Source organism: Planococcus citri, chromosome 4 (assembly GCF_950023065.1).
Source record: "Planococcus citri chromosome 4, ihPlaCitr1.1, whole genome shotgun sequence".
In the NCBI taxonomy this organism is placed as follows: Eukaryota; Metazoa; Arthropoda; class Insecta; order Hemiptera; family Pseudococcidae; genus Planococcus; species Planococcus citri.
The window spans coordinates 51,377,813-51,393,647 of record NC_088680.1 but is presented as its reverse complement, the minus strand read 5'-3'; the positions used below and the strand labels follow the sequence as shown (position 1 = coordinate 51,393,647).

Below are 15,835 nucleotides of genomic sequence, written 5' to 3'. Positions count from 1 at the left end.
TGAAAAGTCTGACATAATGTTATAAAGTCAACAACATTTTTTTTTAAATGTTTGACATAATAATATGTATTGGTACCACAATAGAATTTTTGCATTTTCAAAGTCAGCATCTGTAAAAGTCATCGATTTTCTTCCAAGTTTTAAAAGTCTGGCATAATGTCAAAAAGTATACTGATTTTTTTTTTTCAAAAGTCAGCCAGAGAGATCCCCTGGGCCAAAAACCATATCCATATCAAAATAAAAATGATCCAAATATGGTCAAAAAATTGAAACTTGTGTTTATACTTCATTTTGGACCTCCAAAATCAATTGGTTGTGATTTAGAATCATTCTGGAGCCTCTCGCCAATTTTTGGAATTTTCAATTCAATTCAAAAAAAAAATTAAATACCTACCTAACTATCTAGAGTCAGAATAAAATTACCATCATTGTGATCCTTTTGATCAATTTAGTTAAAGCACAATTCTAACAGCTCACATCATTTAAAAAAAAAAAAAAAAAATGGAAGCTTTGTTAACGAGCTGTGATAGGTATTACCAATCGATCAATGTTGAAAGTAGGTACAAATCAAATTTCTGTTTCTTTTTTTTTCCAATAGGTAGGTATTCAAACACTTCTAAGTATACAGTAGTTTGCTTCGAGATGATTTGGACTTCAATGGATCAGACTTTCACTTCTTTTATTGATTATAAATTTGAAAATTCTACCTACATTTATAATGATAATTCTCTCAGTGGCAAAACTATGAAAAATAAATTGAAATTCTAGCTGGATCTAGCTAGTTTACCTGCAAAGAACAAGTACAAACAATTTCCATACTGTTAGAAAGAAAAAAAAAAACTATCGTACGAATAAATGAATTAAATAAAATAACCAAAATAATAAATTTTATTGTAAAAATACCAATAAGTAATTTGCAAAATATTGTGTGAAAATAGTTCTCAAGTATTGAAACGAAACTACATTCTTCAAATAGGCACAGGCTCGGAGACCAGAATTTTATCTTTCAAATTGGCCATCACTACGTATTTCTGATCCACGTTTCTCATCGGACTCATCGGCAAGTATTCTACTTGAGTTGGTTTAAAATTGATCATTTTTTCTTTACTATGAGATGATTGTTGTCTAAATCAGAGAAGAAGAAAAAATATATATTATTTTCCAGGCAAAGTTCGTCAAAGTAAAAAATATCGAAGCAATAAAATCACATTATAAAATCTCTTACTTCGAAGACGAGTTCTGATTAGATTTCCTAGGAGGAAGCGGTGGAGGCGTATCAACTAAAGATTTATACTCATTATCGAATTCATTTTCACTAATTATCTCTTCATATTCTCCGGAAGTCACAGACACTCTAGAATCTTGTTTTTGTACTCTTCTTTTATTGTCTACTTTCGTTTCTATTTCTTCGAATTGATCCAGTTCCTCTTCGTCGATCATCTCGTATTCGATTTTTTCTTCGATAGGGTTATTGATATGATGCAGATCGATATGAGAAGTATTTTCCGCAAAACAGATATCAGTCATAGAACCAGGCTCGCTGCATCCTGGAGTTGAAATGAGAAATCCAATGTTTGCAAAAATAAGACTAGGTACCTGGAAAATGAACATTTTGAATTTGTTAACTATTCGTTGAAAGTTTAACGTGGAGGGAAGGAAGAAAATTTTTGAACAAAACTATACGTAAACTAAAACTAAAGAGCATGCAAAAATACCAACAAGCAAAAAATTTCAAGTTCTAGACAAAATTTCTCATGACTATGAACTATGAAGACATTTCTGGAGTTATTTTGAGCAGTTCCGGAGTCTCCAGCAGATTTCTGGAAGTTGAAATTTCCACAAAATTCTACCAAAAACTTTCAAAAATCTGCTGGAGACTCCAGAACGACTCATAATCGATTTCGGGAGTTGAAAATAGGATACATACCAAATTTCAACGTTCTAGCTTAATCAGGTGAAATTTTAATTTTTTTAAATCGAAATTTGATTTTCAAAAATTTACTAAAAATTAAAAATAAGAAAAAAAATGAAGGAACTTTAAAAAAATTAGTTCTAATAACCAATTTATATCTACCTTTTTCATCGCAGCTACGTTTTCGTTTGACAATAAGATCAACTCTTGAGAGCTATTTTGTCGCAAGCTATTTAAAGAACGTTGAAAAAAGAATTTTTGCAGATCGTTTTCACTCCTGCTCATTCTACGCGACGAGACCAACATTTGTGGCGTATTCAAAGAGTTAGACGACGGTGATGTGTTCACCCTCAGCCTCGGAGGAGTCGGAGGAGGCGTCTGCTCTGGAGTCGGAGGCAATGGTAATGTAACAATACGAGGAACTTTCGGGAATCTAGGACACGCTTGTAATTTTTCGTGCAATTTATCAGCGTCCAAACAGAACATTTCCAATTCACCTTCGCCGGCTTTAAATTTACTGCAATCGTAATAACGAATATTAATTTGAAATATAAATAGCCGGGTATCTCTTCCTCATCCGAACATAATACGTATAAACGATATTGTATCTATTAATCTTACCTGCTCGTGCAAATTGTACAAACTCTATGCACATCTTCGGGATTAGACGGTAATGGAAGATAACTATGACTTATTTGAGACCAATGCCAAGTGACTTTAATCTTAGTCGTGTGCGGATCTTTGATCACTATTTCGTTCGAATTAACCGATAAATTACCATACAAACCCATCAATCCAGCCTCTCTAGAGTGATGATTATCGACCAAAGATACTTCGAATTCATCTTCCAAAGCTGTATAGAAAAAATAAAATAAAAAAGTACGTGACAAAACATATATCAACTCGTACCTATACCATACCTATATCGATTTGCATATTTTATTATAATGTAGGTACACTATAGTTTAAAAAAACGAACATACGTGTTAACAAAGGTGGTTTTAATAATCGTCTTATATTTGACATCCATTTCTGAGAATCTGTTTCCGATTCGCCTGATAAATACAGGTACGCTTCTTTATGAGATTTCGTACTTTGGAAAATACCAAATGAATAGAATTTACTCCTAGAAACAAGAAGAAAAACAATTACGTATTAGGTACTTAAATTTCGAGCGTACGCGTAGGTATTATTTTTTCTCGAAAAAAACCTTCCTACATCATTCGTTAAATTGAAAATTAGACGTTTGTATTTTTGAACATCTATGACACGAATTTTTTTTCGCTGTGTAGCCTTGAAAAATGTAAAAATAATTGAAATTTTCGTTTAATACACCGACGAATTGAATATTGCATAGCAGCAGTGAGCACTGAGCAGATAGGTTCATTACCGTGTTTATGAAGAAATTCGTACGAAATTATAAAAAAATTGCAACTGGTGGTACCTATAATTTTTTATGAAATGTTAGCTTATGAGTTTATCATTAACGATTCGTGTAAGACGGTGTGTAAGAAATTGCATATCGTTGCCCCGTAAAAGTGGTTTCCAATGTTGATGTAAACTGACTTGAGTATCACTGTTGGACAATAAGAATGGATTGGTGTATTTTTTTACCAATAAGTTTCTTTTTCGATAAGTTTGGAGTGAAACTTTGAATCTCATTAATTCGAGTAGGTATGGTTTTTTTGGATTCGATCCTTTGTTCTCCTTAAGGAAAGTTTTTTTGTACTCATCGCAGTAAATATTTATTCCTCTCCCCCCTCCCCCCAAAAAGAGTATATTAACCGTTTTGTTTCAAAAAATTGTTCAAATTTCCATACATTGTCAAAAATGGGAAACTTTTCCTACGTAATTTTAGCCAACTAAAAAACGCAGAAGAGAGCAAGGAAAGAGGTTATATTGTGTACCATATTTTTTTTCTTTGGAAATGTAACCCTTCGTTCAATTTCAAGCCGAATGAATACAGAAGGTTTTTGCAACAATCCTCCTCTTCCCTCCTCTCTCAAATTATCCGATCTGTAATATTCAAATTTGTGAATAATAAAGTAATAATAGATAATCGTAAAAAAATGGAAATGTTAGTGATATTTACCTAGATTCAGTTCGGCATAGCGTAGCATCCTCAGGAATTGCTATAGAAAATGTTGGATTGCCTTTTTCCGAGCTGATTTGTAAAGTTACAGTATTACCATTACGACTTATCACGCACCACTGCCTCTTCCATGCCTTAAACATGAAAATTATCATCAATAATACATACGATGGATATGTTTTTGAAAATGATCTTAAAATGGAAATTTTCACCCTAAAAACTTATGGTGAAGATTTTTCTAAGCTTTTCAAATTTTTGTAAAAAAAATCACAATTCCAAGTGTGTTTTTTTTCAGTGATGAAAAAATTCATATTGAAAAACAGCCAATTTTTGGTAAAATATTTCCAAAATAATGATACGTACTTGGTTCAAATTTTAAACATTTGTCGATTTTTGCTCAAGTTACACCTTACAAGAAATTTTTTAGTAAAAAAAAAGTAAACCTTTCAATTTTTCATTTTTTCTGGAAACTTTAATCAAAAAATGAGTTTTTTTTACTAGTTTTTTGGTAGTTTGCTCAATTTGAAAATTAAAAGGGAATGAATTCTCGAAACTTTTGAAAATTAAATTTTTCAACTCGTTTCTTGGAATGGATTTGAAGTCGTTTTGTACATGAACTTTTTTTTCATCTTGAAAAATAGAATTGGAATTGAACTTGAATCGAAGTTCGCAAATTTTAAACATTTTGAAATCTTTTTTTCTCAATTTTTGACGAAAGTCACTTATGGCAATTTTTTTTGAAAAATGATGCCAAAAGATTGAAAATTTGGATATTACCAAACTCCATAAAATAAAACTTCAGATAAACATGTTGCCAGGTTGCCTACCTTGATCATTAAAGGGGCAGACTATGCTCAAAGAACAATTGGTTAAAATTAATTTTTGACTGCAAGGGTTGGTATATGTACATCGAAAAGTGAGCCCAATTGAGTGAGTTAATTACTTAACTAGACTTTGAAGAGAAATTGAAATTTTTTTGGTTTCGAACACATTAAACATTTTTTTAAATCCAGTTTCTATAGCCATATCGTAGTTTTTGTTTCATTTGACATTAACCATTAGGGATCAAAGGGGCTAAACCATAAAGGTATAAAGCCCCAATTTTTAAAAAAATGAGTTTGAAAATTTGAAAATGTTTATTCTAAAATTAGGTATAGGCTGAAAAGGGGATTCGTCCCAATTCTCCTGTGATTTGACCTTGGGAAAAAGGGAGAGGAGATGAAGGCCTCGTAATAAGTTCAACTTCTAAACTTTGAATGCTCGTATCTCAAAACTAATTGAATTGGGAATAAATTCGTTGTAGGATTTTTAAAGAAAAATGAATTCGAAGTGAAAGTCAGTGATTAAATTAAAAACTCATAAGAGTAGGGTATTTTCACGGGTTCTGAGCCACCCTCCACAGGAGCAACTCTTCTTTTTGCTCCTTTCTGGGGTGGCTTTATATGGCTTTTTGGGGCTCAGTATTTTTCATATAAATTTTGGCTCCTGTGATAGGTACATACTTTTTAATGACTTAGTAATTTTTCATACATTTTTCCCCAAATTTTTTTCAGGATAAAAATATAGCTACTTACAAGTGCGTAAAAAATTGTATTTTCAAGTTTTAAAATTTGTTACCTTAATGCCAAATCCTAGTATGTTCATACAAAAAAAGTACGATTTTACGCATCACTGATAAGGTTTGGATATGCTCAGAAGGGTTCATTGAGTTCTGATTGAACATCAGTCAGCTTCGTGCATCTTCGGTGGTGCATTTTAACTGTACTCAGATGCAAATTTTTCAATTCAGGGCTTCCCAGAGTCTTATCAGTGATGCAAAAAGATGATTTTGTTTTTGATGGACATACACGGATTTGGCATTAAGGTAACGAATTAAGCTATTTTTTAATATTAAATTTCGAGAATTTGTACACATGTAAATTTGTGAAAAAAATATGTGGTGCTGGAGGAGAATGCTTTGGATCCTCTGGACAGAGAAAAAGACCAATGTGTCTATCCTGGGAGAAATCGGTGTTCAGAAAAGATTGTCGGCAGTGGTACTCAGCAGAATCCTCAAATATTTTGGGCATGTCACAAGGGTAGATGCCATGGAATCCCTGTTCATCCAAGGCAAGGTTGAGGGAACAAGAGGACGAGGATGAGGATGATCCCCCACAAGATGGACAGACTCCATTCGGAAAGCCCTAAATAGAGACAGCTGGAGGGAGCTGGTGTATCGTGTCACAGATGACAGAAATGGCTGCCGTTGCATCATAATCACAATACCCCTGGAGGGATGAAACGGCACCAAGAAGAATAAGTATGTAGTTTTAATTTTTTTCAGATTATTGTATTGATAAATTAGAAGGGGAGGGGATGGGAGGTGTAGGGAGCCCCATTGATAAATATATTTCGCGAAGTTTTAGGTTGGGAAGGTTAGGGGAAAATGTATGAAAAATTACTGAGCCATTAAAAAGCACCCCTCACAGGAGCCAAAATTTATATGAAAATACTGAGCCATAAAGTAAAGCCACCTCATAAAGGAGCAAAAGGAAAAGTTGCTTCTGCGCTCCTACGGGAGGTGGCTCAGAACCCGTGAAAATACCCTACTCATATGCTTGAATAGGTACTCCAGTTCCAGGAAAAGCGTTCAAAGTTTTCCGGAAACTTTTTTTCGAAAAAAATTGTTTCGGCATATAAATAAGAACGTGTTCTGTTTTTTTGGACGTATTGTTTTTGACTTATTTGGAGTAAAATTTTTTTGACATCCTTCACTTGAAATTGAAATAATTATTGCGATAAAATTTTCGAAATTTGGGTCTGTGAAGGTTCCATTCGATTCTTGAAGAGTTCCTACGATAATTTGGTGAACAAATTAATGGTCCCTTTTCTTATGCACTCTCACATTAAGGACTCTAATTTTCGATCAACAATCAATATTTAAAAAAATTATTAAAATGAAATGGCATGGCATGTAGAGGTATCGATTATAATTAATTTGGAAGTTCTGAGTTCAAATATTGAATTATTTTTTCGATTCGACCTTTCTGATTCATCTTTACTATCCCTACACTCGATCAAAATATTAAAAAATTGAAAATGACGTGTGATAGGTTCCTACGTCGTTTGTTAGAAGTTCGAGGGTTCTGAACTGACGTACGACGCGACGATTGAAATCACCGGTAGAATTTTCAGATAAGGTGATCTCAACTTTAACCTTGTAATTGACCCTCACTTGAGAATTGGACCTCCGAGTCTGAGGTAGGATAAAACTTCAAAAATAGGATCTTACTATATGGGTGCAAAAATTAGGCCTGTTTAGACACGCTAAGTTTGACCTTGAACTTGAAATACATATATCGACTCGCAATCCCCCCCCCCCAGCAGAGGAGAAATTTCAAAATTTGAATTTTACAACGGTTTGTTTCAAAATAATTTTGGAAAGGTCAAGGGTAGACAAACCAAAATTTTGAGAACATTAAAAATTACCAGAGACTTGAAATTTGTAATTTGTAATTCACCAGCAGATTTTTTGTGATCTGAGCTATTGTGTTCTTAATTCTCGACTTTGAAAAAATGTTCAGTTCCAAAGATAATTGTGATGGTTGATGATCAAGAAATTTTAGCTTTTACCAATGTTCAGTAATATGATTCACTCCATTAATTTTCAGGGACTTTTTCATAATTCACTCGAAAAGTTAAACGGTGTTTGCCCCTTCCATTTTCAAGGTAGACAACTTTTTTGATTGAAAACTCACTTACAAAATTAAAACTTTCGTCGAAAAAAAGAAACGTATTTGGCAACGCTGCACGCGATTGAAGAGAGCTGGAGAACTAAAGTTTTCACCATCGAGTTCATCGACCTTCTCAAGCTTCAAGCAGCAAGTTCCCTCACCAATTCTTTCAAGAGTTGGGCTTTCAGTTTTCAAAGTAATCAAATTTCGAAAAAACTGAGAAAAAATATAAAAAATTTCCTTCTCATATTTTTAACAATGTATCTTCTCGATTATTCAGGATCATTTTGAACTGCGACCTCACCAAAGCCTCGTCTCTACGTCAGCGTAATAAAAATCACGTTTTTTCCATTATCTAGGTAAACTAATTATACCTAGGGTGGAAAATACGCCAACAATCAAGTACCTTATAATAAGTAATTATTACACAAGTAGGTATTAGTATATAGTTTAGTTCACAAACCTTCCAAGTTCCGAATTTACGTTCTCTAAGAGGTACTTTGACGTCTATATATCCGCTAAGCTCTAATCCAGACATTGTTTTCCACCTGGCTGCGCAACATAAAAGTAAAATAGAAAAATTTATCATCTCCGCGCGATTAATTTACATACACACGCGTATAATTTACCATTTCATCGTTACAATTTATTATAAAAATCTACTAGAATTTCTCAATAGCCTTGAAAAAACTTTATTTTTCTTGCCTCTGAAGATATGTTTGAGCAGATTTCTCGCATCGAAGTACCTTATAGCTATAGGTATTACCTACTTGTTACTACACCGTTCGTTCCAGGTTTCCTACCTCATCGTCTCATTCGAATAACTTCATATTATTTCTTTGTTAATGCAACTATTGTTTTCTATATCGCACGTACAACCTTCAATACCTGTTGTAATTACTTTTGTTTTTCTTTCAAGTATGTATGCTATTTTTTTTCCTCTAGTTTAAGTAAACGCGAAAAAAAAATTGGTGGGTGTTTCTATTTTTTCTGTTTTGTTTTATTTTATAACGACGCGATGAGCAAGGAGTTATGTACACGTAAACTTACCGACTCTTTGCTTTTAATCACGTCCACACTGCTGACAAAATTTACTAAACGAAACTTACTATACGAACTCGACAAAAACACTATTCACCGTTACGATAACTAAGTTGCGATTGCATCGATCACGATGGACGTTGCAGAATAAATCTATAGCTAGCGAGATTCAATCGACTTACCTTGTTTTAAGGTTGACGGGGGTAGATGACAGACATGTCCGTAAACCACGTCCATAGATGACGATTCCATTGACGTTATCTATAGGAAAGAGAAAAAATTCAAACACGTTTAAATCCAGCAAAATGTGTGAGAAAAAATTCTCAACTAAAGAATACTTAAGTTAAGCTTATCTCTATCGGCGAAACTTTTACCAATGATACGCGAGAATCATTCGATGATGAAAATTTTAACCGTGAAGGTTGAAAAATAATGCTTGAAATTGTCCAACGTATTATACTAAAAGTTCTACGTGGTGCGTAAAAATTACACACGAATTAGGCGAGTAATTTTTTCTATTTCTATTCGAAAGATTATAAGTACATTTTTAAACGAGCAACGTGTGTCTGTGTCTTATACCTATTCATAAGACTGACTTTGGATAATTACGAAGAACGACTGACAATGATGGAATTTTAAATTGAAAAATGGCGAAAATTTCTTTGCCCTTGGATGAAATTGAAAAGAAAAGATCATAAGCGAGAGATAATCGCGAGTTTGATGACTCGTCGAACCGTACGATTGTTTTCCAGGGTGTAGGTAGGATTTATATAGATAGGTAGGTACTCTAAAGTGTACCTATTTATAAGCACTTAGCTAGCTCATGAGCATATAAGTATAAGCAGATCTACACAAGGTATTGTTTTGGCTTCAGATCGTCGCTCTCTTCAGATGAGTATTCACACTCGGTGTGATCTCACGTCACGTTGCTATAATGAACGGAAAATTCTCGACAATCGTGATCAATTTAATATGAGCCTAACTATTTACCTGTACACCTTATGTGGTTTCGGTAAAAAAAAAAATTGTTTTCGTTTGACAATAGAACGTCGCATTTCAACATACTCGTACACGAGCAATTCGTCATGAATGAAAGGAAATCCATCTCTATTGTAATTGATCGTCGACGGGTGACCAAGGGAAGCGGCGGTAGTGGGACGAAATCACTCGACGATCTAGTTCTTTCCGCGTGCGAAGAGGTGAACTTGTCAATGATTTTTATCTATAGCCGACAAATTAGACTGTTCAAGTGTTAGAAGCGAGCGCGAGCGGATAATGTTTATGTTTTTAATAAGTCGCACCTTAGGTGACTGGTGAGCGTTAGAAGAATTACATTGTATTGCATAAATGGTGTGCTCGAGTGGCTCGCCGAAGAATTATAGCTCTTGATATTGCGGTGTGTGAAGGGCTTTTTTCGACTTGGTGGGACTTTTCGATAAGTTGAAGAGAAGTGTTTGTGTACGAGACGATGTGTTATTTGATCGAAAGGGGTTTCATTTCATTAAAAAGGCTTTAGCAGGGTGTAATAATCAATTTCATATTTTTTCCCTCAAAAAAATGAATTTGGGGCGTACTTAATTGGATATTGACGAAACCTATTTTTAGAACGTAAGTAGGTACTGATGAAACAATTCAAATTTGTCGGAAGAGGTCCTAAATGATATAAGGAAACTCCAACGATGTTGCCAACCCAGCGGAAAAATGGGGTAAAGTGCCTTCTGCAAGGAAAGTTTTAAATCACGGTTTCTATACCTCAACTCAATAATGAAATGATTTGATAGGAACTCTACAGGATTTTCAAATTTTAAAACGTTACAACTAATTCATAAAAAAGTAATTTCATTACTGAAAATTTGACAACAATGTATAAAGTTTCTAAAAGGTACCAACTTACAGTAGTTAATCAAAAATTTCATAAAATTACAAGTAATTTACCAAAAACGATTAGTTCCTAATTCATCAAAAATTGTTACTGTTAGTAATTTACGAATAAGTAATTTATGGTACCAAAAATTACCAATATTTTACCAACAGCTGCTGCGATGTTTTAGTAAATTACCGGTAAATTTTGGTAACTTTTGGTAATTTGATGGAAATTCTCAGTAAATCACCTATTTTCTGGTAATTTTTGCCTTTTGATTAACCACAATATTTACCTATTGGTAATTTTAGGTAAATTCCCAACTAGAAATTTTTAGTTGATCACCTACTTTTTGATAACTTTTTGGTGAACTCCCAAGAGATAATTTTCAGTAAATTCCCAACAGGTAATTTTTGGTAAATTACCAACTGGAAATTTTTAATAGGTAAGTAAATCACCAACTTTTTGGTAATTTTTGGTGAAGTTCCAACTGACAATTTTTGGTGAATCACCAATAGATTATTTTTGGTGTTGAATTCCCAATTTAAATTTTTTAGTAGATCACCTACTTCTTACTACTCTTTGATAAATTACCGTGGGGTAATTTGTAATTAGCATCAGGTAATTTGTAATTAGCATCAGGTAATTTGTAAGTAATTAGCATCAGGTAATTTGTAAGTAATTACCATCAGGTAATTTGCAATTACCATTAGGTAATTTTTTGTAAATTACCAACAGGTAATTTCTTGTAAATTTCCAGCAGGTACTTTTGGCAAATTCCCAACAAGTAATTTTTGAAGAATTACGAAGAGGTAATTTTTGGTAAATTCCTAATTGACAATTTCCATTTTTGGTAAATTATCATCAGGTAATTTTTGGTGTTAAATTCCCAATTGAAAATTTCTAGTAAATCACCTCCTTTTTGGTGTTTTTTGATAAATTACAATTTACAATCAGGTAATTTTTGGTAAATTCATCCCAACACGTAATTTTTAGTAAATTACCATCAAGTAATCATTGGTAAATTACCATCAGGTAATTTTTGGTAAATTACCATCAGATAATTTTTGGTGTTGAATTCCCAATTGAAAATTTCTAGTAAATCACCCACTTTTTGGTAATTTTTGATAAATTACACTCAGGTAATTTTTGGTAAATTCCCAATAGGTAATTATTGGTAAATTGCCATCGGGTAATTTTTGGTAAATTTTCAACAGGTAATTTTCGGTAAATTCCCAACAGGTAATTTTTGGTCATTTTTCAACTGACAATTTCTATTTTTGGTAATTTACCATGAGGTAATTTTTGGTGTTGAATTCCCGATTTCAAATTTCTAGTAAATCACCTACTTTTTGGAAATTTTTGATAAATTACCATCAGGATTTTTTGTAAATTACCATCAGGTAATTTTTGGGCTCCCGGGGTTCCCAAAGTTGTGAATAAACGAAGAATTTTAGGAACCACTGGGTATTATTTTTAAAACCTTTTTCAGCGTAAAATATCCGTTTGAACCCGATAAACGTTATGCGAGGGGATTTTTCAGTTTTTGATCCTAGGGGGCAGAAATTGGGGGGGGTTTAATTTTTGGAAAATTTTGGAACCACTATTTTGAACCTACCTTGTTGAACCCCGCTAAAAAGCTCAGAAAGACCTCCATCCTACCAAATTTTGAGCTTGATAACATTTTTCACTGGTAGGTACTCAAAAATCCAATTTTCCAATTTTTCGTAATTCTGATATTTTGAGAACCCCTGGAAAACTAGAAACCTGCGATTTGCGCCAAATGTAACGTTTTGAGGTATTTATATTCAATTATCTAGATGAAAAAGTTTAATTAAGCTCTCTGTACATTCGTAATTTTGAACCCTTTTTTAGAGCCCCCACTTTAGGCACCTCTGAATAAGGCGTTCATGCAATTATGCATATTTCTTCGAATGGATTGAAGAATTTACTCGTACTTTTGTAACACACTAGCAAGTGCTCGATAATTTTTCATTTGATTTTGCAATTTGCATGTAACTTTCATAATTCAGCTTTTTTGAGTTTTTTGGGTTAAATTCTGAGATTTTACTTTTCGAAAAAACGTTAAAAATCACGTTTTCAGATTTCAACAAAGTAAAATCTTAAAATTGGACCCAAAAAAGCTCAATTATAATTTTTGGAAATACAAGTAAGTAGTAGGAAAAACCCGAAAAAAACATACTTCGATAATCAAAATTTCTGTCACTCAAATTTATTTTTCAATTTTTGCCGAATTTTTGAAAATTTAAAGTTGACTATTTTTCAGCGATTCGTGCTTTTTTTGTATAATATCTAGGTATTCAGAAAAAAAATTAGCGGAAAGATCAACTTGGGCAGCTAAAAATCGAGTTGCAAAGTTGGTGAGGAGGTTTACTTTGAGTGGGAGACTACCCAGAAGAATTTCGATCACTCTAGCCATTCAGGGAGCTGAACCAGGGGTCCTCAAAGTAGGGTCGAGTTTGAAAAAAACACGATTTTTTGCGTTTTTTCGGTAGTACAGCCTATGCAATTCCTCAGCCACCCCTTCAAAGTTACAATCTGAGTTTCTGAACAACTCTGACCTATTGAATTCAAAATCCAACATCACTTTTAGCCCTCCACCAAGCTCTTTAAGATTTACGGATCCCAAAAAATTACGATTTTTGATCAACTTTATTGCACTTTTCTGCGTGATTTAGAATTCTTTTTGCAAGAAACCAACGCCGGATTCGTGTTCAGTAGGTCAAAATACCTTGATTACCGACCACACTTTTCACGATCATTTCGATCAAATTTTCAAAATTCGTATTTTTTCACTCAGTTTAGTACCGAGATGTTGGAAAAAATGTATGTAAAAAAATTGAATTTTAACAGTTTGATTGAAACGATCATAAAAAGGTGTTGGTAATTGGGGTATTTTGACTGGCTAAATGAAGAGCGAAAATGAGCTCATGAGTAGGTATATTAAGCTGAACCTGATCCCTGATAAAGGCCATCTAATCATAAACTTCAAATCGTAGACCATTATCTTTTTAATGTTGTCTTCACTGAAAGGAATGAATCCCTTTACTTATATTGTTATCTTCAGTCCTGATAATATTAAATGAACTTTTTACTACATGATTTTTTTCATATTCGTATGTACATAGGTATGATGCTTTGAAGAATTAATGGATGAATCATTTAGTAATTTAATCTGGAAAAAATCAGGGTCAATAATTGTAGCTGCCCAACAAATGGTCATTATCCAATCAACAATAAACGAATAAGAAAAATTGCATTCCCTCTCTTACCCTATTTGTATAAAAAAAATGATCGCGATAGTTAGCAAAACGAGCATATTATATTATTTAAGCTTATGATTCAAAAAAAAGGAAATTGCTTTACAGTTAAAACACTTCCGGAACAATATTTCGAATTCTCACTGCAAAAAACTTCACGATCGATATCTTTCAATCGAAAAGAAAAAAAATTCGACGTAATCTGAACATTGACGTAATACGTAGGTCTATAGGTAGGTAGGTAGTAGGTACATATACTCGTAAACTTGGCGAAATAAAATTGCAAAAATTTTAATCGAGTCAACGTTTGATAATTACACGAGTATAGAGATATGAGTATCTTGTAACGTTGAAAATTGAACCAGAAGTTGAAACTCCGGTTAAGCTGGTCGACACAGCTCGTACGCGCAGAAAGGGTTAAAAAGTCAATAAATCTAATAAAAAGATACTGTATCAACGTTCCAACATATACATCAGCACAGCCGGAAACAAAAATATAGAGGAGGAGGGAAAAAGAATTCCATTCTTTTACACTCGATGATTAAAATTCATCTCAACTACAAGTAGGTACATTGACCACATGTGAAGAAAAATTGCTCGGTGTACCCAATTCTGACGTAATTTTCCAACAAATGATTAATAAATAAATACACTTCTGACTTCGTCACTGATACGACTGCAAAAATTTACGACCACGATACGATTAATCAATAAACATAAATTCAAATCTAGCCAGATGCATAATATGCATAATCCTAACGAAGGTCGAAAAAAGATTGAGATTTTTTTCAACTTGATAAATTGCATCGAACATTACGATAATAATTACGTTGTTATTCAATTAAGTTCATATTTAAGCATTGCAATTCTCTCACACTCTTGACCATATCTAAACATATACCTGCGATTTCCTCCGCTCAAAAATTAAAATCGCGTCAAAAATGACAGATTTTCGTACCAGGCGAATTTTAAATTCGCGAGAAAAAAAATTAAAATTAACCACCTAGGTAGGTACTTCATCGTTATTAAGTATTCACGGGTGAAAAACTAAAATTAATGATTTTCCAACGACCAATCTCACCTCACATCGTCGAAGCAAAAACGCGAAATCTCGACGTATGTACAAATCAAATACCTACCTAATTTAGAATAGTCAACTTGAAAAATCGAATCTTTGAAAAAAATAATCAACGACGATTCGACGTGAGAAATTCGCGAAAATTCCAAGTTTCGAAATTAAAAATATACTCGAAAATCACAGCTATAGGTACTTACTTATATGAACGCATGCGAAATGAAAAAAAGAACTACAACATGTTTCACAAACGAGGTGAAAAAAAATTGACGAAAAATGTCAAAAAATTTGATACACTAGATTAACACGATCGCGCAATAGGCTCGAAACACTTCTCACCCAGTTAAACCATTAATACTAAATAAACAATAATAATGTAGCGAGGGAACTACGTGTAATTTGTTTCTGCCGGGTTATCCCATCGTCTCCCAAACCATAAACACAGTGTAGCCACTCTCATTCATTCATTAATGATCGCGAGCTGCGAACATGCGATAGATTAACCTGTCGGATTTCGTATTTTTGTACGTGTATATTTTGATGTCTTCTTCGATATAAAAACGCCAACTTTTAATTTAAAATTTAGTACTTTTATATCTTCGTATAATAAACGTAAGTAGGTATTTGTTTTAGAATATAAGGTATTTTGTACTCGAACAGCTACCTCAGGTAATTGTTTGAATTAAGCTGTTGGCCTCTAAATTGTCAAAATTACGGCTACATATTTTCTCACATTTATACAAAGTCTGACAGGCGTGCAATTCCTTTCGTTTTCGTTTACCAATTTTTTTTTTTTTTTTTCGTTGTTGTCGATGAGTCACAATAATTACCTTCTTTAAGAATAGTCGAAAATTTGATTT

The 15,835-nt window shown here is 33.2% G+C and overlaps 1 protein-coding gene across 2 annotated transcripts; it reads right to left on the bottom strand.

Moving 5' to 3' along the window:
• Window positions 1-870: 870 nt before the first annotated feature.
• On the bottom strand, window positions 871-15,360 carry LOC135843621 (uncharacterized). Of its 2 annotated transcripts, XM_065361567.1 has the most exons (9): window positions 15,176-15,360; window positions 8,941-9,019; window positions 8,181-8,269; window positions 4,005-4,138; window positions 2,896-3,038; window positions 2,534-2,765; window positions 2,075-2,429; window positions 1,226-1,596; window positions 871-1,125 (listed from the first exon to the last, which is right to left on the bottom strand). In XM_065361567.1, exons 2-9 carry the CDS (start codon window positions 9,008-9,010, stop codon window positions 969-971), a joined length of 1,551 nt encoding a protein of 516 aa, XP_065217639.1. In that variant the 5' UTR covers window positions 9,011-9,019; window positions 15,176-15,360; the 3' UTR covers window positions 871-968. The 2 variants fall into 2 exon arrangements, with proteins under 2 accessions (XP_065217639.1, XP_065217640.1); XM_065361568.1 differs by lacking the exons at window positions 8,941-9,019; window positions 15,176-15,360 and adding an exon at window positions 8,768-8,922.
• Window positions 15,361-15,835: the final 475 nt, after the last annotated feature.

Excerpts from the sequence above, each read along its gene's own strand:
- LOC135843621 (XM_065361567.1), bottom strand. The coding sequence starts at position 9,010 with ATGGAATCGTCATCTATGGACGTGGTTTACGGACATGTCTGTCATCTA. Across the intron at positions 3,039-4,004 it reads CTATGCCGAACTGAATCTAG|GAGTAAATTCTATTCATTTG; the intron begins GTAAATATCACT and ends TCTTGTTTCTAG. Across the intron at positions 2,430-2,533 it reads TGTACAATTTGCACGAGCAG|TAAATTTAAAGCCGGCGAAG; the intron begins GTAAGATTAATA and ends TTACGATTGCAG.